The following is a 24,804-nucleotide window of genomic DNA, read 5'->3' as shown; positions in this document are numbered from 1 at the left end:
TCTTGGTTGGCTAAGGACCCCAGGACAGTTTGGAAGGTTTTACAGTCTTCTGGAATGGAGACAGACTTTGGTACTTCTCACCTTGTTTTAAACACACTGGGCTGGATGACACTTCAGCTCTTGGAAAGCACCTGATAGGTATCAAATGTCTTGATTCTTAAATATGCATGTGACTGACACTTCAGTTATTGCTACAACCCTACAAAGTATATACTGTAGGTTAGAGTTTGACACAAAGCAGGTCAGTCTTCTGGGTTCAGTGACCAAAAGCACCATACCACAAGAGGTCTCAATTGTAAGGTGTTCTTACAGCTGAGACTCAACAGTTCTATTCGTGATGCGCCTCTGCGTGAGGCATCTCAGGCCTACTCTGGTCCACTCAGCACACTGGGAAGATGTTAAGCTCATACCAAAGAAAACCTTGGCTTCTGTATTTTTTTTTTTTTTAAGATTTTATTTATTTATTTGACAGAGAGGCAGGCAGAGAGAGAGGAGGAAGCAGGCTCCCTGCTGAGCAGAGAGCCCAATGTGGGGCTCGATCCCAGGACCCCGAGATCATGACCTGAGCTGAAGGTAGAGGCTTTAACCCACTGAGCCACCCAGGCGCCCCTTCTGTATGTTTATTGAGACTTTCAAACTTAAGACCTTTTTTTTTTTTTTTAAATAAGAAAAGGGAGTATAAGGTGCTATAAAATAAGAAGCAATACCTTAAATTAAATTAAAATTGACATAATTATTTGTAAAGCTAAGAAGAGGAAGAGGGAGACAGTCATGGGGAGAGAAGCAAGATAACCTGAAAGAGCAGTTCACAGAGGTAGAAAGACAAAGAGAAAAAGAGGGGGGCAGGCATCAAGAATAAAGAGAAAGGACGCGAGGGCTGCGGAATTTCCACCATACCCAGGCAAACTCTTCTGCCAGGGAAGGGGTATCATTTCGGTTCTACTCTTCCCTAGTTTCAAACATTAAAACAAGAGACCTTATTCTGTGGCCGCTGAACTCCTTGAAACTATGTATTAGTTTAAGCCACATGTAATTGTCTAGAGTTGACCATTTCTGAATTACAAAAACTGTATTTTAATACGTATGTGCATTTTTCTTGGGAGAAGGTCCTAGCTTCATTAGATTGTCAAGACAACAGTACTTCCTTCCTTCCCCCCAATAAAGGTTTTCAAACTCTACTTTGAGAGGATCTGGCAGGGATATTATTGACATGCAACAATAACATTTAGTGGGAAAGAAGAAGTTGAGCCTTAGGGTGCCTGGGTGGCTCAGTGGATTAAGCCTTTGCCTTCAGCTCAGGTCATGATCTCAGGGTCCTGGGATCAAGGCCCACACTGGGATCTCTGCTCAGCAGGGAGCCTGCTTCTCCCTCTCTACCTGCCTCTCTGCCTACTTCTGATCTCTCTCTCTCTGTCAAATAAATAAATAAAATCTTAAAAAAAAAAAAGTTAAGTCTTAAATAATGTAGCACCCCTTTCAGCATATTTAAATTTCCAATGTGGGTACACAAGGATAACATACAGATCTTTAAGTTTCAGAAAAGCAAACTGAGATCTCTACTTGATGGATACAAATAACCACCTTTATTTGGGTAACATCTACCTGGACTTGTCTAATCTCCCATTGGGGGGGAAAAAAGGAGCAAAAGGGATTATTTTCAAAATGATGGCTATGCATATTCCCTACAACAAAGTGAGAAAACTATATACTTCCTACACAGAAAAACATCCACAAGTATACTTAATTCTCTGTGATGTAAAGACCCCAATTCTGAATTCTACTCCTGGTCTATAAGGTGGACCAGAGCCCTTATAAGAGAAGATACCCCCAGACTGTCTGAAGGGTTTTCCCAGAGGAGACAGCACAATTGTGTGCTGTCTCATCAAATCCAGGTGAACTCCAAGTCACAAGGAAGCATCTGTGGAAGCTGAAAACACCCCTTTCTCAAAGAAACGAGGTTCCTCAAAAAAGCTGAATTTGCTGAGAAAACCCTCACTCCATCAAAACTACAGTCTGATGGACCCAACCAAATATAAGACCAAATCCCCAATTTTCTAATTGTTTCTTTCAAGAGTTTCCAGAATTCCAGACTCCCTTTTCCATCTGTCTCACTGACTGCTCTGTCTTGGTGTTCTCTGCTCATTTTTCGCAGAACCACCTCACTGTACCCATTCCTGTTACCACCCCTTTCACTCTGACATTTGGTACAAAATCCTTCCCCTTCTAGCCCCTAACTCTTTCTATACACGGAAGCACGTTGCTGACCATTCCCCCTCTTCCCATTATTCTCCAGAACTCACTCCTCTTTCCTGTCCCTTTTCCCCTTCAGTACCTGCTGTCACCTCTCCTCCAACCCTTCACCGTATCCCCAACCCCTTGCCACTTCAGAGAAGTGACCTGACCTAAACTACCTTAATCAGGTAGTCATGGGTGAAAACAAGAGTCCCGATCTCCCTAAGCCACCTTCCAGCCATCTAGGTCTGCCTCCTTACCTTTGCATCCCCACACTGCAAGTTAAGTTGATTCATTATCACGTAAACATTTTCCCAAAGGACAAAGACAAGACTCTTACCGCCCAGAAATCTTCAAAAAAGGACGTAAAAATAACTTGGATACAAAGTGAGCCGCAGGGGTGTGGGGGGGAAATCCGAGATGAAAGCCCGATTAGCGTTAGTGTTTCAGACAAGTCTCCTTGAGAACAATGACTTAGTGTTGCTCACCACTATATTCCACGAGCTTAAGCAGTGCCTGCATGTAGCAGGTTATTAACACTAGTCGGTTAAACGAACGAAAGGATCGGCGAATGAATGAACGCACCGAGACTTGCACAGTGCCTGGTGCTTGGCAGCCTCTCAAAGAGGAAGCAGTGGCACAGTGAACCTGGGGAGGGCTCAGGAGGAGCCCCAGCTGAAGTCAAAGCGCAGCCTGCCTATGGACGAATGAGAGTGAGTGGCGGAGAAGACGGCCCTTGGCGTCCTCCCCTTCCCCCGCAGCCCCCGCGCGCCCCGAACCTTGGTGTCCACGTCGGCCAGGCAGTCCCTGCGGAACTGGTCGAAGAGCCCTTGGCTCTTGAGGTGGTTCACGATCATGGCCACGAGCTGCGGGTCTCCGGCACCTGCACCGGCCCCCGCGCCGCCCGCCGCACCCGGGCCAACCCCGGGGCCCGGCGGCGGCGGCGGCGGCTGCGGCTGCGGCGGGGGAGGCGGCGGCGCCGGAGGAGGCGGCTGCGGCTGCGGGTTAGTGGCCATGGAGGCCTGGGCCAGGGAAGGCGCAGGCCCGGGCGGGCGGGCGCTCCTGGTAGGCGGCGGCTGCACCGGTCCCGCCGCCTGAGGGAAGCCAACGGGATGTTGTTACGGAACCAGCGGATCCAGAGCAACCCCGGAAGTGAAAGGGAACCAGGGGAAGAGTGGGGGGAAAGGCGGTGACAATAACAAGGAAGGTGCGGCGACGGGGGCCGCGAGGGGCCAGTTCCGGGCCCGCGGGCGCCCTCGCGAGGCCGGGCTGCGGCGGAAGTGGCGGCAACAAAGCCGAGCCAGCCGCGGCGTCTGGGCCAAAGGTCAGTTTCGGAGTTGGGGGTGGTCTGGCGCGTGAGCCAAGCGACTCCCCGGGCCGGGGGCCGAGGGGGTGCCGGTGCGGAGCTGGCCGGGTTCCCGGTGGCATTTAGGCCTGACGCTCTTGCTCCTGTTTCACGGAGCAGTCGCGATCCGCAGGCATGATGCGAACCGTAGGTGGAACTGCTTATCAAAACTCTCCTACCCGTCTGCGCTCTCAGCCTGTGACCCGCTCCCGTTTTCTTCCAAGCTGGGAGCTCCAGGGGCCTCCTGTCTCTCCTCCCCTCTCTACGTCCTGTTTTCCCGGGGACATCCCCCTCTTATTCTCCGAGGGTGCCTCTGGTCCATCCCTCCAGCATCTTCCTAACGGTGAAGACAAACCCACAAGCTTTTAATTTTGAGGGTTTGCTGTGGATTACTTTAATAATAGTAACAGGTAACGCTTATAAAGCTCGCACTCTGTGCCCGGCATGGCGCTAAGCGCTTCCTATGTGCATTAATTCGGTCAGTCTTTAGAACAACACTGAGCTACGTCTTAGTAAGTACTGTCCTTAGTTTGCAAAATCAGGAAACTGAGACATTAAGTAAAATACCCAAGATTATACAGACAGCAGGCAAATCGGGTAATTCTGGGCTGAGGTTTTTTTTTTTTTTAAATTACTGTTGTAGATGGTCAAAATAGAATAAGTATTTTTCCTAATTATTTAATGGAATGTAAAGTTTATTTGGAAAATACTTTTCTTGGTGAAGTGGATATTTTACTTTTACAAATTCATATGTGTATGGTTGAATATGTCTCGTTTCTGGAAAGCTGAGCATCACTTCTGTTTTTTTCTTTTTAGCTTTTATTCTTATTTCTAATTTTTACATCTGTATGCCCTGAAAAACCGTATTTGTATAAACAGGCACTATATCCGGGAATGGACTTTTATTGTAGCAATGCCGTTCAATTCTTGGTATCAAAAAATTAGATTTGATGACTTATGAATTCACTGTTCAACCTTCCTTCAAAGCAAAAGAATTGAAAACCACCTGACTTGCCAAAGGATTTGTTTATCTAGTCCTTGTTCACTTTTTCAGTTTCTGGGAAATAAACCAAATAGACTTTATTAAAATATCAAATGACTATAAATGAGACTTTTTTTTTTTTTTCCCAATTAGATGTATCTTGTTTAACCTGATATATTCCAAAGTTTGGGGAACATCTAGACATTGTTCATTTTCATAAATGGTTTCAGTTAAAGTGCTTTTTTAAATCTTGTTTTGTTATCCTATACTTCAGTTTTGTTTTGGTCAAAACTTTGCAGCTAATGATACAGCTCATTCAGGTTGAAACTTTGTCAAGCATGGAAAGTGTCATATACCCTAATTAACAGAGCCTGTTTTCTTTCTTTATTTTTTTTAAATTTATTTTTTATTTTCAGCATAACAGTATTCGTTATTTTTGCACCACACCCAGTGCTCCATGCAATCCGTGCCCTCTATAATACCCACCACCTGGTACCCCAACCTCCCCCCCCCCCCTTCAAAACCCTCAGATTGTTTTTCAGAGTCCATAGTCTCTCATGGTTCACCTCCCCTTCCAATTTCCCCCAACTCCCTTCTCCTCTCTAACTCCCCATGTCCTCCATGCTATTTGTTATGCTCCACAAATAAGTGAAACCATATGATAATTGACTCTCTCTGCTTGACTTATTTCACTCAGCATAATCTCTTCCAGTCCAGTCCATGTTGCTACAAAAGTTGGGTATTCATCCTTTCTGATGGAGGCATAATACTGCATAGTGTATATGGACCACATCTTCTTATCCATTCGTCTGTTGAAGGGCATCTTGGTTCTTTCCACAGTTTGGCGACTGTGGCCATTGCTAACAGAGCCTGTTTTCAACATAAAACTAGCCAAATCGGATTCACTTTCTGTGAGAAACAGTTTGGCTTCATTGTTTCAGTTCAAATAAAGTGTCATGCTTTTTGAGGATCATAATGAAGACTGCAGAGAGAAAAAGTCATGGAATGAATCTTAAAAGATTACTAGAAGCAATGAAAATTAAAATAGTGTAAGACATAATTGTTTTAGCCATTTTTAAAATTAGAGAAAATAAGATGCAAATATGATGTTTCCCTTAATTATCAACAATGCAATACAATATGGTGCTAAATATGTGTTATTTACTACGTGTATAGTAAGATAAAAGACATGGCATTTGGTATATTTATGTGCATGTATCAAATTTATTCAGCTTTTGGGGAATAACTAAGAATCACCCACAAACATTCAGCAAAACTCCGTAAATTTAATTAGGCATAGTGATCTAAGTTTTAAAAATATAATGAGACAATAAGGCATTTGCTGGCAAAAATAAATTAGTTCAGTGGGTAGTGGCTTCTCCCTCTCCCTCTGCCCCTCCACCCTACTTGTGTGTGCTCTCTCTCTCTCATATAAATAAATAAAATCTTACTTTTTTTGTTTTTGTTTTGTGAGTAACCTATAGAAAATCCTAAATATTTTCTAAAATGTAATAAGGTGAAAACTGATTATAATCTAAATAGATGATTCACAGTTTTATAAAATGTGTGTTAACTGTTTTACTCAATAATACACATTGAATCTAAAATAACTGTTTTACTCAATAATACACATTGAATCTAAAAGAAATAACTTTGTATCCATGGGTTCAAGTTACACTGGGTATACACATACTAGATACAGTGTAACTTGAAAATTTTGCAGCCTTGTCAACTAGTTACATTGAAAGAATGAGGGTCGTTAATCCTCACTGCTTTGGCTCTTCAAAGGCACTTTTCTTTACTCTTGAAGACAGGTCCTAGAGATGAGTATTGTGAATACCTGGAGGGGAAATGGCATATATTTAAATCTTTTTTTTTTTTTTTAATCTGTTTTAAGCAGTCATTTCTTACCATGACCTCTTTGCTTTGATATCTCTTGTGACAATATAATTGTCTATATAATTTTTGACAATAGTGAGTGTGAGGTCTTAAAAAAAAATGCCATTGTTCCCCTACCCCACTGTGTCGGAATTTGGAACATTCTGATAAGGATCAATTGCTTTTCTCAAAGAACATGATTGCGATTTTGTTCCCTAAGTCTGATGCTAAGATGATGGTTAACAAATTTTATGAGTACTTTGGGAATGCGGGGAATGATATAATATACTGCTAAATGTATGTTATTTATTATGGCAGCAACTCATTGGTCGCCATTTATATCCTTGGACACCATACTCCTGCCAGGTGTCTGGGCTGTTGGGTCCATAATCAAAGGAGCGAGACTGATACAAAGCGAAGGGTGAAGCAAAGCTTTATTTCACGCCAAGCATTGAGAATCAAACCGACTGTCAAACCTACCGATCGGGGCCATCTCTTACAAAGAGGTGACCTCTCTTTGTCTTACAGACTAGCTTTTAAGGGTAAAGGCTCTGTGATTGGGCCTGGCCACGCACAGGTGGCCAATGAGATTGTAACACACAGAGAAAGCTACACAGTCATGCTAGGTCACACATAAGTGACCAACTGAATTACAATTTACCCTGTAGTAGATATTTGAACTAGCCTATTACCTTAGTCAGAATTGGTACCCAAAAGGCGCCCAAGGGGCGGGGCCCATACTCCTTGGTTGCTAGGGAGACAGTATGGGCCCCCACTGATTGGATACCTCCACTTGGCCTGACCCATCCTTGTGTTTGGGCTTGGTTACCTGGGACTGGTTTCTAGGACTTGTTTTTAAGTAAGTCCCACGGGGGAGGGAAAGGGGTCAGGGACAGTTTAAGTTCTACTGTATAAACAACAAAATCACTGTTTAACTGGATGGAATCGCTCTGGCTAAATAGGCCCTTACAGGGCCCTGTGATTTCCCCCTCTTTACAGACCAGCCTGCCTGACCACCCACCTCTACCCCATCCTCTAAACTCTGTCTCTGAGGGCTAATCCAGTGAAGGTCAGTGGTTTATGTCTATCTCCTAACCCCCATTGGCTTATTGGGCAGGATTGGTTCCTTTCCCTCCCCTCCCCAGGGCTTCTCCACTCCAAATCAGGCCCTAGGTCTTGCCTTTCATAATCAAAAGACTGACCAATATCATTTCCTAAATGACTCTCCATCAACACTGATCCCAGTTGAAACCTCGAAAGTTCATGTTTTCAGTGAGAATAGAACACGTTTTTAGGTGGGGTTCAAACTCCCATTAAGTTCTTGTGACAGTTTTTGTAAGGTTGTATGGGAGAGGACAAGTATTATTTGCCTTTCCATAGCAAACTCCAAGCTCACAGCTATCTCTCTATTTCTGCTGCAGTATAAAATCACCAGTACAGGTGGAGGTAATAGTTGGGCAGAGCGTTATCAAATGTGAATCTGAAAGGGGGATTGCTTTTTGTCTTGAAGGAGCTTGAAAGAATTGCCTTTTTGCTCTGGGGTCAGAATATGGAGGTGGGGCAGTGCAGGGGGATGATAAGCTAGCAAGGGGGATGGGTGGTTCCTGGGCAACATTTGGCAGACACTGGAAACCTCATTCCTTGCCATTCTAGGAGTGCTCAAGAGTAGGGGTGCTTTGGAAATGGGGGCTGGAAGAGCTGCAGAATTCAAGAAGGCAGCTGAGACCTAGCTGGTAGAATGGATGATGGAACTGGGACAGCAAGATAGTGGGATTGGCCGCAGAGAACCAGGATTGGGCAACACAAGCCCCTGGAATATTGGGGCAGGAAATCCAGAGAAGGAGAGAAGTTAGGAGGGTTGGGGGAGGAGTAGGGGAGGGGTGGGAGGCAGGGAATGGACACTTTCTGGTGAAGTGGGACATATCTGTCCCCTTAGTTATTCATACTTTATGCGATAGGAGAGTCCTGTGGGGGTAATCAGGAACATTAGCAGTGGCTCTCAAACTTTAGCATGCCTCCCAAATCTGGAGGGCTGGTCAACACACAGTGCCAGCCCCATGCCCAGAGTCTAATCTGGTAGGTCTGGGTCATGACCCGAGATTCACTTTTCAGCAAACGCTGAGGGATCACCATCTGAGAAACATCAGACTAGACAAACCACGGACCTAATCCTGTTTACCTGTCTTTATAAATATTAATTGGAACATAGCCACACCTGTTGGGTTTGCTTGGTTTCAGTTGTCTGGCTGCTTTGGCTGCAAGGCTACAGTTGAGATGGAGACTGGTTGGCAAAGGTAAGACGAGTTACCATATGGCAATCTATAGGAAAAGTTTGCCAATCCCTGGACTGGAAGGAGGCAGCAAAAGGTGTGGTTGTGAGACCTTCCAGTGGGGAAGTCTGTATTGAAGAAGTGCCATTCACTAGATAACAAGTTACTTTTCTGAACAGAGGAAATAATGCTTAATTCACAGGGTAGCCAAGTCATATAAATGACGGTGGTTTGTAATATGCATCCCAGATGAAGTAAATCATTAAGAATGGTTGGAGTTGTGGGATGCCTCTGTGGCTCAGTTGGTTAAGCGTCTCTCTTTTGTAAAGATACTTATTCATGAGTGAACACACACAAGCTCGGGGAACTGCAGACTCCCCTCTGAGCAGGGAATGTGACCTGGGGCTCAATTCCAGGAATCTGGGGTCATGACTTAAGCCAAAGGCAGACGTTTAACCAACTGAGACACCCAAGAGCCTCTCGGCCTCTGGTTCTTGATTTTGGCTCAGTTCATGATCTCAGGGTTGTGAGATCAAGCCTGGCATCTGGGATTTTCTCCTCTGCCTCCCTGCCGCACCCCCCTCCCCCAATAGAATGGGTGTACTTTGGACAGAGAAAAAGGGGGAAGCTCTGCATGTTGAGCAGAGGTCAGAGTATAAAGTAAAAGGTCAAAGTGTGCCATAAATGAGAATATAATCAAGGTAGAAAACCAGGTCTTAAGTATGGTACTGGGTATATACTATATGCATAATAGATGTTAATTTATTATGGGATGTTTATTTCATTTCTGTAAGAAATATTCTGTGATGGAGCCCATCAGTTAACATTAAACTGTCCATTAAGATACATGCAGATTTGCTACTTTGTGAAAAAATTGCTCTTAGCCTTGGGGGAAGGAGATGGTGGGTATACCAAGATAGAATTTTAAAATATGAATTTTTCATCTGTGTTTGGGGAACTCTGATGGCCATTTACCTTTCCCTTAAATGAGTTTTTTTTATCATATTTTTGTTCCATGCTTTCTGGTGTGAACACTTTTTTTTTTTTCATAAGAAGATACTCCTTTAACGCAGATGACATCACTTTTTTCATATTACTCAGCTTTTAAGATTTAAACTGGTAATGATAGTGATCAGATTACCAAAACTAAGATTTATTATGAAGTTAAGGAGCCAGTATCTATTAATGTTACTGAGTTGCTGGCTATTTTGACAACTGGGGTGACATAGCAGATGGCTTAAATAAAAGATATTCTATATGTGCTTATAAAGATGGAAAAGAGCTTTACAGTAATAAGAATTAGTCTTCATGATGGTTGTCTTTATTTTATTTATTTTTGCAAGAAAGAGACAGAGAGAGAGAGAGAGAGGATGCAGGGTGGAGGGGCAGAGGGAGAAGCAGATTCCCTGCTAAGCAGGGAGTCTAATGTGGGACTATGATGTGGGACTCGATCCCAAGACTCCTGGGATCATGATATGAGCCACCCAGGCACCCAATTGTTTTTATCTTAAAAATAGCTTTAGTGTATATATATGTTTCTTGAATATTCTAGATGATAGATGGTACCCTGAAAACTAAAAGTCACACCTCCTGGAAGGAAATTAGGGAAAGAAGAAATGAAAGGAAGATCTGTGGAAATTATGTGATATTATCTGAATACCTTAAATCCAATTCAGGTCTAGGTGGAATCTAGGTAGAAATTTTAGGTAGAAAATTTGAGGAGGTGAAAACAGTGATTTTAAGCAAGCAATTGCATACTTAAGTAATAAGACTATTTGACCTTAGAGTAAGGAATATTTTCAGAGGGGAGATGGTTGACAGGCATCTGTGAAAGGAAGGGATCCAAAGTGTCTAGAATTGGCATTGTCTATGGAGAGAATATGTTTGGTATGTAGGGGCAGAAGAATTATCCCTTCTTCCCTGCTAGGTTATTTGGCTGGTCAAACAACTAAATGGATATGAGATTTAACAGGAGAAAAACAAATATCATTCTGTACATAGAGGAACCCTATGAACATATGAGACCTGAAGGGCAGCCAGGTAACAGCTGAGGAACGCGGTAGAGGTCTGGGGATATGAAGGGAAGGAAGGCTATTCATGGCAAGGCAAGAGATGTTTGGAAAACAAAGCTTGCCCTGCTCTGCAGGTACCTTTCTTAGGAAAGAAGGGATCTCTAACCCCTTTCTTCAGCTGCCACTAAGGTGCTCAGCTATTCAAAGGAAGGTGAGACCATGTTGAGGTGAGGTCCTCCTTCATCAGTGACTATCATGGTGCCTGGCAGAGCCCATCCAGCAGTTACCTGCAGTCTGGCCTCCCCCTGAAGCTCACTTGCATCCACTCTGCTGGATGATGAGGTGATAGTCACAGAAGATAAGATCAATGCCTGCTGTAAAGCAGCAGGTGTAAATGTTGAAGCTTTCTGGCCAGGCTTGTTTGCAGTGACCTTGGCCAATGTCAGCACAGCTGCAGTGTAGGCACTAGTAGACCTGCCCCATCAGCTGGCACTGCCCTAGCAAGAGCTTCTGCCCATTTCAACTCTGCTGTCCCATCTGAGGAGAAGAAATGGAAGTAAGGAAAGAAGAATCTGAGGAGTCTGATGATGACGGGGACTTCGGTCTTTTTGACTAAACCTCTTTTGTAACATGTACAATAAAAAGCTGAACTTTTTCAAAAAAACTGGTAATAGTTCTCTTCGTGTTACAGGCTCCCTTTCCTGTGTAAGCTTAGGCAGCTGAGGAGGAGGTAAAGAGCTTTTCCTGAATCTGCTGGGTCTTGACTACCTTTAGTTCAAAATAATCCTCATGACAAAGTGGCATATTTTGGAAACACTTGTTCTGAACCCCTTCAGCTATTAGGTGGAAGCCATTAAGTTTAATTAGATGATCTTAATTGTTCCTCTTGTGACTCTGTGATCATTAGGTAACATTTGGGGCATATTTGGCTTCACATTTGGATTTTACTAGAAGTGGGGGTGGTGGTGCCTGGGTGGCTCGGTTGGTTGAGCGTCTGCCTTGGAATCAAATCATGGAAACAAGACATGATTCCAGAGTCCTGGGATTGAGTCCCACATTGGGCTCTGCTCAGCAGGGAGCCTGCTTCCCCCTTTCCCCCTGCCTGCTGCTACCCCTTCTTGTGCTATCTCTCTGTCAAATAAAGAAATAAAATCTTAAAAAAAAGGGGGGGATAGTTTACTATAGGAAGAAAAGATGCTGTTCAACACCTGGAGAGATTCAAAGTAATCTCTCCACTGGGTGGAAGTACCTCTCCCCATGAATGATTTTAATTTTTTAGTCTAATTCCAGTCCCCGGAGTTATTTTAATGTACAAAGCTCTAAGAGTTTGGTTAATTGTCAAACTACTGGGGTTCAGATCCATTCTTCGTGACCTGATATTCACCTTCTGGCCTTGCAAGACTGAAGGATGGCCCCACACTATAGTGAACCAATTGAGTCATTGCCATAGGGAGCAGTGTGGGTTATCAGCTAGGCTATCTCAGGTCACATCCAATTTTATTGGCCAGTTTTATTGGCTTTAAATTCAATTGGCACTGATTACACTGCTGACTCATGTTCTTTATAGACAATGAGGAAAATAAAGAGGTTTATAGACAACCGTTAACAATCTAGGATTAAGCCGTTGATCTGAGCCTCACAAATTAGAACTTGTGACGTTTGAAGGTAACTGGTGTCCCTCTCTGGTGGCCATGATGTAAACACACGTCTGGAGTAGTCAACCACTAGGTCCTGTTCCACACGGACAGAGTCAGTCTGTGAGAGGGGGAAAATAAAACAAACAAAAACTGTGCACCCGGTGAGTGAAACACAGATAAGAGATCGGGGGTGAAGGCTCTGCCCACATTCCCCATATTCCTGCAACCCAGTTACTTGTCCTAGTCATCTTTGATTATGTGAGACAAATTGCAAAAATCATCCTAATTGATGAAAGTCCTATTGTTTAATATGGAATGTGCTTTGTTATGTTTATGGGGGGAACTCCCATAGATGTTCCCACAGATGGGAAGGGATGCTGAAAAGTGGTGTCAGGTGTGCAGGAGCCTAATGAACACCAATGTTCATCAGTGTTTACCCCTTTGTAAACCACCTTGACCTCAACACTTCCTCCTAATCGATACGGATGTGCATCACAGTGTCAATACAAATGTGATATTTTTCAAGGCAGATGAATTGTTCTTTCCATATTAGTGCCTCAGTTATTCAGAGAGGCCATGGGTTGGGTGGGGACAACTCTTAAAATGCAGGAACTTTCTCACTACAATGATTTGACTTGAGAAGGATTTCTTTCTTTCTTTCTTTCTTTTTTTTTTTTTAAGATTTTATTAATTTATTTATTAGAGAGAGCAGGAGAAGATGCACACAAGCAGGGGGAGTGGCAGGCAGAGGGAGAAGCAGAACTGGATCCTAGGACCCTGGGATCATGACTTGAGCCAAAGGCAGATGCTTAACTATCTGAGCCACCCAGGTGTCCCTAGAGAATGATTTCCATGGAGTTGAACCTTATGCCTCAAGATATATCAAAGTTAGTTAGAGAAAGACAAGACAAATGCTCACTTCTTCAAAGAAAACAATAAAATAGTCATCAGTAATTATTTTTGGCAATGAATACTAAAGCAATGGTTATGCTTCTCTGGATTTAAGTTAGGAACTTATTCAAATGTTTTGCACACGCTTTCTATGAAAAAGAGTGAGATCATAATTAACAGATGAGATTCAGGTAACCATTTAAAAAAATGATAATAAAAGCCTGAGTAGCTGGGGCACCTTGGTGGCTCAGTTGGTTGAGTGTCGCTGACTTGATTGCAGCTCAGGTCTTGATCCCAGGGTCATGGGATCCCGCCCTGTATCGGGCTCTGTGCTGAGCATGCAGTCTGTTTAAGATTGTTTCCCTCTCCCTCTGTGCCTCCCCAACCACATTTCTCAAAGAAGAAAAAAAAAAAGCTTGACTAGCTCTCAAGATTCTTTTAGCTTGAATGTAAACTTGAATTTCCACTATTTTAGGTGATCAGAAATACATACTTTGATGTGGTAGATATGTTGAACAAGTTATAGTTGTGGTTAAACAGTGAGTTTTGCAATAAAAAAAAAATATCTGTGTTGTTCCCCAAATCTAGACATTTCAACAAGGAAGGGAGAAGAAAGTGCATTTTTATTTATATATTCACATTTTCTGTTAATAGGCAACTGAAGAGATGTTCTCCACTATCTTGTTGGTCTCATGTACATTTGCCTAATACAGGAAGCCCCGTGGGCATAGGCCCCATTCCCAAGGAGCCAGAGTGCTCACTGTAAAGACAAAACATGCTTGGCAGGTACAAACAATACCTACTTTTTAAGCTTCAATTTAAATTATAATATATATTTGAAGTAAAATAAATGCAATCAGATCATGTAAAAAATGAGGACAACATGGGAAAAAAATGAGTATGTACATATATGGAAGGGTGCTGGGGGAAGCTGAGTTCAGAGGTAAAGCAAGCAGTCTGTAGGAAGGCAGCCTTGAACCTGGTTTTAAAAGAAATGATAGTCAGTGGGTGGGCAGGGGGTGTGGAAGGCATGAGTATATATAAAATAGATTATATGAGTGAAGAAGCTTGTTTTTACAGGCATGACTATGAAGGGGTAGAGGCTGGGGGCTTTGGAGCAACAGCTGGGTTTGCATTTTTAGCTTTGCTGGTTCTAGCAGTCTGACTGGGAAAATTGTTCCACATCTCTCTGTGCTGTTTTCTTATTTGTTTAATGAAAAGAGTAATAGAGCAACCATATGGTTTAGGAGAAGATATGATTGATATCATTCATTCATTCCACAAGTATGTTTTGGGCTCCTACTACATGTCAGGAAATGCTCCTTTTTTTAAAAAAAAAAAAAAAAAGATCTTATTTATTGATTTGAGAGAGAGAGAAAGAAAGCACAAAGGGAGAGTGAGTGGGAGAAGTAGACTCCCCGCTGAGCAGAGAGCCCAATGTAGGACTCCATCCCAGGACCCTGCAATCATGGCCTGAGCCAAAGGCAGAAGCTTAACTGACTGAGCCACCCAGGTGCCCTCTCAGGAAATGTTCTAGATGTCGGAGGGAATGCACGTAAGCCAGACAGATAAACCTTTGTCATAACAGTGCTTCTGTCCCAGTGGAATTAGGTGGTCATCAAATAAATGCAAAAATAGCATTTCAGACAGAGATACGTGCCCTACAGAAGATTAAGTAGAGCCATATGATCGAGAATGAGGGGCTAGCAGCTTTCAGGTTAGGGATGGTCTTTCTCGAATCTGAAGGTCCTAGGGAAGCCAGCCATGAGAAAATGAAGAGGAGCAGCCCTGGCAGGCAGAGCAGCTAGTGTGAAGGTCCTGGGGCAGGATTCAGCTTTATTGTGTTTGAGGAGCAGAAACAAGGTTTGCAGGTGGAGGATATTGGGCAAGGGGTAAAGGGATAGCAGATGGAATCAGACCATGTAGGGCTTTGATATCAAGGATAGGAGATGTGTTTTCTCTTAAGTGCAAGGAAAAGCCCCTGGAGAATTTTAAACTGGTGAATGACATGATTTTTTAATGGATGTCAAGTGCTCACCACTGGTCCTGGCACAGGACACACATTTAGTAGAAGTTAACTGCTGTTAGCACTTCATTTAATCCTCACACCAGCCCAGTGTGATGGTTACCACGAAAGGAAATCACTCCAAATCTGATCTGGGGCAGAACTTTGTGGGCTGATGTGATTTTTAGCCCCTTTGGGAAGGCTCCAGCCTTCCTGATAAAGTGCTGGTGTTTTTTTTCTGATGGAGTTTAATGTGATTTAGAGTCCTCCTGGGAAGTTAGATTGACTCCATTCTGCGAACTCTTGTTCTTTAGATACATGCAGTAGCTTTTAACCAGATATTCAAAGGTACAATGCTCTTTTAAGCCTGATGCTATTCTAATAATCTGTAAACCACACATTCATCTTTTAAACCTCCAGTCAAGTAATGTTTATTAAATCACATTTGTTTTCCTCTGCAAAGAAAACCTTTGAACTAGTGTTCTTGAAGTATTTTCCCTTGCCGACAATTTGAAATAAAATGTGGATAAATGTTCACACTCAATTTACCTAAGATGTGGGTTTGAAGGTATCATCAATACCACCATTCTATAGACAAGGAATCTGAGGTTTATAAATGTCACGTGACTAGCCTGTGCAGGTAGGCATTCCACTGTTTCCTCCCAGGAAGACCAAACTTAACCCAGTGTTCTAAGAAGCAACAAAATGAATCTGAATCCAAAGGAAAGCATGATCCCTGGTTACCATAGTCCGTCTGTCTCCCTCCCTTCCTCCCTCTTCCTTCCTCCCTCCCCTTTTTTTTCCCTTCCTTCCTTTTTCTTTCTAAAGATTTTATTTACTTTAGAGAGAGAGAGAGCGAGAAAGAGTGAGAGAGGATGAGCAGGGGGAGGGGCAAAGGGAGAGGGAGAAAGAATCTCAAGCAGACTCTGCACAGAGTGTAGGAGTCCCATGTGGGGCTTGATCTCATGACCCCAGGATCATGGCCTGAGCTGAAACCAAGAGTTGCTTGCTCAACTGACTAAGCCACCAGGTGCCCCTTACTCCTTTTTCTTTTACAGAAATCCCGTTATTATCTGTTTAGGTTTATATTGATTTTCAAAGACGAATATTCATTGTGACCTCCTCTCCCCTAGTAGGAAAGTCATATAGAGAGAGTATATACATACATACATACATACATACATACATACATATATGTATGTAGTTCATCTCCACTCTCACTTTGCTTTTTCATTTTTAAGGGTTCTAATTTGTTCCTTCATCCATTGAACCCAGTCTTGACTTGGATGGATCTTTTCTCCAGTTTGATTCAAGAAACCTATTCCTCTGGTCTGGAATGTCACTCACTTGGATTTTCAGCCCGTGGAACCCAGAGCTTTCTTTTCTTTTTTTTTTTTGAAGACATTTTTTTTTTTTAAAGATTTTATTTATTTATTTGACAGAGATCACAAGTAGGGAGAGAGGCAGGCAGAGACAGAGAAGGGGGGAAGCAGGCTCCCTGCTGAGCAGAGAGCCCGATGTGGGGCTCGATTCCAAGGCCCTGGGATCATGACCGGAGCCGAAGGCAGAGGCTTTAACCCACTGAACCACCCAGGCGCCCCACCCAGAGCTTTCATTCATTAGTGTTCTGTGCACAATGCCAGTTGCACAACCCGGTTGTGTGGGTCTGCCAAAATGAAGTAAATTACACATTAGCTCTTGTGAGAAGAAACCTGAATGAGATCACTGAAGGGTGCTAAAACACTCTGGGTTATTTGGACCGACTGGGGGATGGGGTGGTCCCTACTTGTAACTGCCCAGTATTATTTTCTTCGACCAAATCGGTTCCATAGGTATATTGGGGCCAGTTCAGACAACAAGCTTGTGTTAAATTTTCAGGAAATTTGTGAAGCAGTTGATGCCAAGTTGGTAGCTTGAAATTGGCCACAGTGGGAATATTTATACCACAGACATTGAAAAATGCCACAAATGAGGGTTCCCCCCAACAAAGCCAGTTTTTTTTTTTTTTTACAAAGCCAGTTTTTAAATACTTACCAGTACATCACTCAAGTGCCCCTCAGGTTCACCCTTGTTTTCTGCCCAGTTACAGACCAAGGAGAGGGCATAAAAAGAGAGCGAGTGGGACAGTTGCCAGGACAGGTTTTTGGCTGGCGTTCATTTTCCTGCCTGCATTTTCCCCCATCACATACTCTGCCAAGAGTTCTGGAGTCAAATGGACCCTGTATTCCTAATAGCAAATGAGGGTCACTATCATCCCGCATCCCCCATCCTGAGCCCAAGGTTGAATCCTGGCTCATCACTACTTGTTCTGTGACTTGAGCTAGAGACACATCTCTAGGGTGTCTCCTCATTGCTGTCATGAAGAGAATACCGCCAACCCCATGGTTTGTGTGTGTTGGTGGGGGTGGCTTGTGAAGGGCCCCCTTGAACGGCCTTGCTTAGAACATGGTGCATTGTAAGCTTTCAATAAATGATAGCTCTGATTGAAATTCTAAGGGAAGCTCTAATTGAAATTCTCTGCGTATTCACAGACACTCTGAGGAAAGTGCAAGTGCCCAGAGGCCCTGGTCTGAGGCTCTGGGACCAGCCTGTCTTGCACTATTTCTCCCACAAGGTGGCGGTCTTTGTCTGAGCTCTTTGTGGCTGGGAGCCCAGGCACGCCTGCGATTCCCTCGGAGTCCAAGCCACACCAGCTGTGTTCTTTCTCCCTTTCATGCAGCTCCGGCCTCCGTACCTTCAGTGCTTTGAGCTTGACATTTCCAGCTACAAAGAAGTGGGGAGAAAGAAGCCTTTCTTGAAATATGTTGATCTGGCCTGAGTGGCTTTTCCTTGCTGTGCAGGAGTATTGTAAAATCCTTTTACTTCCTGCAAGGATATTTTTAACAACCTCCAAGCTGAAGTCTTGGAGGGTGTTTCTGTTGTTCTGTCTGTCCTGGTTTCTTTTTTCTCATTCTCCAGTTGTGAAAGCAACATGATAGAATACAGTCCATGTGGGGCAGGAATCAGACCGACCTCGATGTGACCTAGGACTTTGCTACTGACAGAATGAACTGGGGCTGCTCGTTTGAATTTCTAGCGCCCAGCTTCCTAATCCATAAAATGGCGGCATCTCCCTTTCACTGTCTCTCATCTACCCTCTATCTTGAGTTAGTCCTGTACTTCACAACCTGGCCACACATTAGATTCACCTAGGGAGCTTTTCAAAAATTGTCGATTCCTTGGCTCCACTCCAGAGGACTGGTTCAGTTGGACTAGGTTTCAAACACAGCATCAGTTTGTCTGAGAAACTCCCTGGGTGGTTCTGTGAGTTGCGAGGGTTAAAAACTGCTGAGATCCTCTTATTAAGCCTCTCTAAGCCTCAGCTGGCTCATATGCTCATAACCTGAAAATCCGTGGACCTCAACAGCTCACAGAAATACAACATGGTTCCCTTTGCTAACAGTCCTCCTACCTGCAGTCCTCCTGCTCAGATGCGCAGGCAGTGCCGTCTCTTCCCCTGTCCACCCCTTGTCTTTAGGGGCCTTTCATGAGATGCCCAAGAATCCCCACTGGGGTTCCACTGAGGGAGAAGAACAATAATGCAGGAAACAAAGGCAGAAGAGAAATTACTAAACTTCCCTACACCTATAGCTCATTGACAAGTCCTTGAAACAGGCAGAGTGACCTTCTTCTAGGGACTCAGCTAATATTTTGCTAAGGGCAACAGGTAATCTTAGCCCAATCCCCAGAATCCTGTAAGTCTACTTTAACATGTAAAAATTGCTTTGGAAAGATGCCCTTCAACGGATGGACAAATGGATAAGGAAGATGTGGTCCCTATACACTATGGAGTATTATGCCTCCATCAGAAAGGATGAATACCCAACTTTTGTAGCAACATGGACAGGACTGGAAGAGATTATGCTGAGTGAAATAAGTCAAACAGAGAGAGTCAATTATCATATAGTTTCACTTATTTGTGGGGCATAATAAATAACACGGAGTACATGGGGAGATGGATAGGAGAAGGGAGTTGAGGGAAATTGGAGGGGGAGATGAACCATGAGAGACTATGGACTCTGAAAAACAATCTGAGCGTTTTGAAGGGGCAGGGGGTGGGAGGTTGGGGGAGCCAGGTGGTGGGTATGGGGAGGGCACGGATTGCATGGAGCACTGGGTGTGGTGCAAAAACAATGAATTCTGTTACACTGAAAAGAAATAAATTAAAAAAAAAAAAAGGAAAAAAAAATTGCTTTTGAAATTTCCTTTATCTCTATCCCCTAAGATACATGTTGGCCATCATCCTCCAAGCATGACCAAGCATCTGAAGGGTCTCATAACTAGGGTTTTATTAGACATTAATAAATGACTTTCCCAACAATAAGTAGCCCCCTCAAGGTCCTGGAAACCTTGCTTCCAAAATTCCTTACAGACTTAGGCTACCCTAACCCCCTTCCAACTTGAAAGCATATAATGGGCCACTTCTCATGACCCTAGTGCAGCTCTTTCTGCCCACTGGTCCTGTCTCTGTTCGTTCGTTCTTTTTTTTTTTTTTTTTTTTTTTTTTTTATTAGCATACATTATTAGCCCCAGGGGTACAGGTTTGTGAATCGCCAGGTTTACACACTGTCTCTATTCTTTAATAAAACCACCTTTTTGCATCAAAGATGTCTTGAATTCTTTCTTGTTCATTGGCTTTGAACCCTAATATCTTTTCCTATATCAAACGATACCTGGCAACCTTGTCGCCATGCTGAAGCTGGGCTGTCCCTGTAGTCAGCAGAAATGGTCCCTCAGAACAATGCACGATAGTCCTTCTCTGGGTTACCTTTGACTAGGAATACTCCTCTCTGATTGGCTTGGGTTGCAGGTCCATGGCCCATCAGATGTCAGCTCTTCCGCTTCACCATGGAGCAACCATATTTCCTAAGTCACAGCCTGGTACCCGGAGAGCAGTGTTGTGAGTTACAGCATCCACTCATGACTCAGAACCATCACTGTGCTCCAACAACACATGCTTGGGGTGCTCATCCATACTCCTATCCCTTGATAAATTTCCTCTTGGAGATCCTTCTTTTTCTTCCCATTATCTGGCCTTATATGTGTCCACCCTTGTCCATTGGATGTGTTCTAATACATGTAATTAGTAGGTAAACACCAAACCCTCTTCTCCCAGAAGGCTTCTTGGCCCACTATGTAGATTCTTACAGATTTAAAAATGTTAAAAAAGAAAGAAAGAAGGAAAGAATCAAATTTTTAAGAAAATATATGAGAGAAGATCCATTATCACTCCACTTATCAGCTTCTCTCTTCTAAACACAAGCTTTTCCCAAGCACCCTCTCCACTAAAACAGCCCCTTTTCCCAAAATCTGTGGGTAGGAATGAACTTACTTTGTATATGTGTAACCCAGAGGGATTTCTGAAATGGGGATTTCCAAGACAAAGGACCACTTGCCCCAAAAGTAGGATCAAGTTTTTCACGTGAGAAACCACACAAAATACTCTCTTCTGGGCAACCTGGTCCACATAAATGAAGTTGATATAACGGCAACCTCGCAGGGCAGTTGAGAATAATAAACAAGACATGGAATGAGCACCTTGTAATGCCTTATTATTATGTCTGTTACTAATTCGTTATTCTAATCATCATCTAATCGGAGTTGCCCCTCCGGACAGCGAATACCCCACAACTGAGTCATCTTCTCTCCTCTTACACACACACACACACACACACACACACACCACCCCCGTGCAGTTGTCAGTGTAGTGGTCCTGACACCTAACCAATACAGGATCACCATTGGGAGGCGTCACATTAGGTAGAGTGATGGGGCTCTTCACTGAAAGGCAGGCTATGGGCCCTGTGTTATTTACTCTCTTTCTCTTGCTCTGGAAAATGATTGCTTACATTGAGCTAAAATCGGGTGGACAGAAAAAGACGGTTCAAGTTTCATTGTTTATGATCCCACCTCCAGACTTCAGACGAGGAAGACTCCATCACCAGCAGGGTGGGCTGGGCTGCTGGTGTGTGGAACAGCACGGTGGGTGGGGAGATCTGCAGAGGCTGGTGTGCTCTCCAGGTGAAACGATACTGGATGCCCTGGGAGAGAAAGATCCCGAGAACGGGATGCCAGAGGGGCATGGCTGGAGAGAGATAGAGTGAGGAGAAAAGGGAAGAGTTGAGGAAAGAGACCAAGATGTGGAAGCTGTCTCAAATTATTCTTCGATCTTTGTGGAGTAGGATTTGGGTTTGCTGGTGGGTGCGTTTCTAGATGCTTCAATGTTCGTTAGGGGAGAACGGGGGCCCAAATGGTCCAGGTGCATTTGAATTGTGTCTATTTCCCTAAAGCTCTCATGCATTGGTTGTATATTCTCGGTGCAAAGAGCGTTCAGAACAGTAGCACCTTGGCCATCGTCATCCAAACCCACTGTTCTACCTTCCTTCCTGGCCCAGATTGCCTCTTCTCACGCTTCAATTGTTGTCCAGACCAGAGGTGTGGAGGAAGCCAGAGGAGGAGGGAGACCGTGGGCTATCTCCTTGGCACAGTGTGGAAGCTTTTGCAAGGCACAAGGGTAATTCACGTATCTCAAGATGTATGTCAGAGGTCTCAGGCTCAAGATCTTTCCTGCAATCACTTCCACGTTCAATCTTTGCTCATCAGCTCTCTTCCCTGTGCCTCTGTTTCCTCCTCAAGGACAGTGTCCCCAGTACCCCTCTTTGCACTTTATGTGATCTACAAGGAGCAGCCAAGGGTTCGGGATGGGGTGGCAGCAGTGTGGATGCTGAAGAATTGGTTTCCTGGCCATCCTACTCTTTGATCAGAGTCACTATGCTGTGGACTGGGTAGGCTGGGTTTCCTTAAAATCCCCTAGGACACTAAATTTCTTTCTTTATTTTTTTTTAAACTTCTAATTTTTCTTTAATTATTTTTTTGTGAGTTCTATGCCCAATGTGGGTCTTGAACTCACAAACCCGAGATCCAGAGTCACTGCTGTACCAACTGAGCCAGCCAGGTGCCCCTAGAAATGGGCACTTCAGAAAAAAGTTATTTTATTTATTTTTAGTAATCTCTTTATCCGATGTGGGGCTTGAACTCATGACCCTGAGTTCAAGAGTCAAATGCTCTACTGACTGAGGCAGCCAGGTGCTTGTACCACTGAATTTCTGCTACTACTGAAAAAAAAAAAAAAAAAAAAGGCTAGAATTCAACAACCTTTAGCAATATTTTGTCATCATGTTAATGGTACATGTCCCACTAGGGGGTTGCATTGTTGATTTTACATGTTAGATGGGTGAACGTTTTTTTTTTTTTTTTTTTTTTTCTTTTTTGAAATACACTTGACCTATAGCCTTACATGAATTTCAGGTGACAACATAATGATTGGACATCATATATATGACAAGATGATCACCACAATAAATCTAGTTACCATCCATCACTACAATAGTTACAATTTTTCTTTCTTGTGATGAGAGCTTTTAAAGATCTATTTTCTCAGCAGTTTTCAAATCTATAGTATAGTATCAACTATAGTCACTATGCTGTACATTATATCCCCTGGACTTATTTATTTTATAACTTATTTTCTCCCATCCTTCATACTCTGCTTCTAGTAACCACCAATATAATCTCTGTATCTATGGGTTTAGTGTTTTTAGATACCACATGTAAGTATTCATTCTTTGTCTGACTTATTTCACTTAGCATACTGTCTTGAAGATTCATCCATATTATCACAATTGGCAGGATTTTATTCTTTTTCATGATGAATAATATTCTATTTTACATACAGACCACATTTTCTCTATTCCTTCAGCCATCAGTGGACACTTGGGTTATTTCCATGTCTTGGCTCTTATAAGTAATAATGTAATGAATGTGAGGGGGCAGATATTTTGTTGAAATAGGGTTTTGTTTCCTAAATGCCCAGAAGAGGAATTGCTGGATAATATTATAGTTCTATATTTAATTTTTTCATTTCTTTTTTTATTGAGGTATCCTTAACATACATGTTATATGAGTTTCAGTTGTACAATATAATGATTCAATAATTCAGTATGTTGCTTAGTGCTTATGATAAGTGTACTCTTACTATTTTTAATTTTTTGAGGAAGCCTTCATACTTTTTCCACAATGGCTGTACCAATTTACATTCCCACCAACAGTGCATAAGGGTTCCTTTCCTCCACATCCTCGCCAACACTTGTTGTTTCTGGTGTTTTCAATTTAGTCATTCTGACAGGTGTGAGGTGATACCTCATCATGATTTTGGGTGAACATTTTTAACTTTCATAAGTACCATATTTATTTTAATATCTGTAAGGAAAACTATAGCTAGCACATCAAGTGTATAATTTCACTGATCTGCTTCCTAGGATGAGGGTCAATACAGTCAAGTAAATGGACTTATTTAAAGGAAGAGAATAAGAAAATAATAGTAAAGATGGCATAGGAAGGCAGCTATGCTCACCACTATATCCCCAACAAAGAGCTCTGTTTTGTCCGAGGCCAGCTCTGTGTTCCCATCTCTGATCTCTGATTGAGATACATGGAATGGCAGGAAAGCAAGAAAAATCGGCAGGGCTCTGCAGAGATTGTGAAGCTGACCTTCAGTTGGGATTAGCCAAGGCGCTCTGTGCTCCATTGACAGAATACCTCATGTGCTCATGTTTGAAAAAGCAAATCTGCAGAATTAGCAGCCAATAAATGATGACTGTGGTAGACTGGCGATTCTTTGTTGCTCCTTTGTAACCATCAGGGCTCACTTATTTTTATTTACTTCTTGGCATGAAATCATTTCCTATGTTTTCTTTTTAACTCACTCTTAATGGCATCATGCATGTCTATTTTCCTTGTTCTCGATTCTGAATGATTCATCCATAATTGTCTGTTGTCTCATGTTAGGCATGCATTGGTTTTCCATAGTTGATGAAGTGTGGCATGCCATGGTGGACAGACCTTGGGCGTTGGGACAGACTGACCTGGATTTATACCTGCCTTAGCCACCTGTGATCTGTGAATTGGTGCTTCTGACTTCAGTAAGACTGAACATCATTTTCTTTGACTACTCAACAAGAATTATGCTTCTCTCACAAGATTTTTGTGAAGATTTAAGAGGTACCATCTCTCTATATATAACCCTGGGCTGAGTTGGTTGAGCTTTAGATGCTAAATAAATATCAGTTCTTTTATCGTTTTTCACAACCTCGACAAATCTTTGTACCAGACGCTACAGACAAGGCAAAGATTAATATAACCTGGGTCAGGATGGTGCATAGGTTTTATTTCATGTGCCAGCCCTCATGGAATGTGCAGCTTCAGGGAGCACCTCGTGGAGATTGTGTTAGGGGTCAGCAAGGAAGAGGAGCACCACCAATTACCCTATCCTCAGGTGTGGGAATGGACAGTGGGGGATGAGCCCATCCCACGTTTGCCATCACAGACACAAACCCTGCTTTGGGGAAGTCAAAGTGAAGGGACTGTGAAATTCCTGGAGAAGGAATGAAGAGCTATTGAACACAATAGTTGGTAAGTATTAGGTGCTTTTTCACGTGTTATGTGTAGAATCCT

General features: G+C 43.1%; 1 protein-coding gene and 1 long non-coding RNA gene across 8 annotated transcripts in view; one reads left to right on the top strand and one right to left on the bottom strand.

Annotated features, from left to right (window-relative positions):
* The window catches only part of BOD1L1 (biorientation of chromosomes in cell division 1 like 1), a 55,171-nt gene extending 51,865 nt beyond the window's left edge, over window positions 1–3,306 (bottom strand). For all 3 annotated transcript variants that reach the window (XM_044226129.1, XM_044226130.1, XM_044226131.1), the window contains exon 1: window positions 3,012–3,306. In XM_044226129.1, coding sequence (XP_044082064.1) covers window positions 3,012–3,248 — 237 coding nt within the window. In that variant the 5' untranslated portion in view covers window positions 3,249–3,306. The remainder of the gene's footprint in view (window positions 1–3,011) is intronic.
* Window positions 3,307–3,480: 174 nt separating this feature from the next.
* Window positions 3,481–24,804, top strand: part of LOC122890485 — a 38,758-nt gene continuing 17,434 nt past the window's right edge. For 2 of the 5 annotated variants that reach the window (XR_006381082.1, XR_006381078.1), the window contains exons 1-2: window positions 3,515–3,556; window positions 24,139–24,351. This is a non-coding gene — a long non-coding RNA (uncharacterized LOC122890485). The other 3 variants (XR_006381079.1, XR_006381081.1, XR_006381080.1) reach the window with 3 other exon arrangements.

The sequence above is a fragment of the Neovison vison genome, chromosome 11 (genome assembly GCF_020171115.1).
Source record: "Neovison vison isolate M4711 chromosome 11, ASM_NN_V1, whole genome shotgun sequence".
In the NCBI taxonomy this organism is placed as follows: domain Eukaryota; kingdom Metazoa; phylum Chordata; class Mammalia; order Carnivora; family Mustelidae; genus Neogale; species Neogale vison.
This window is presented reverse-complemented; position numbering and strand designations above follow the sequence as displayed.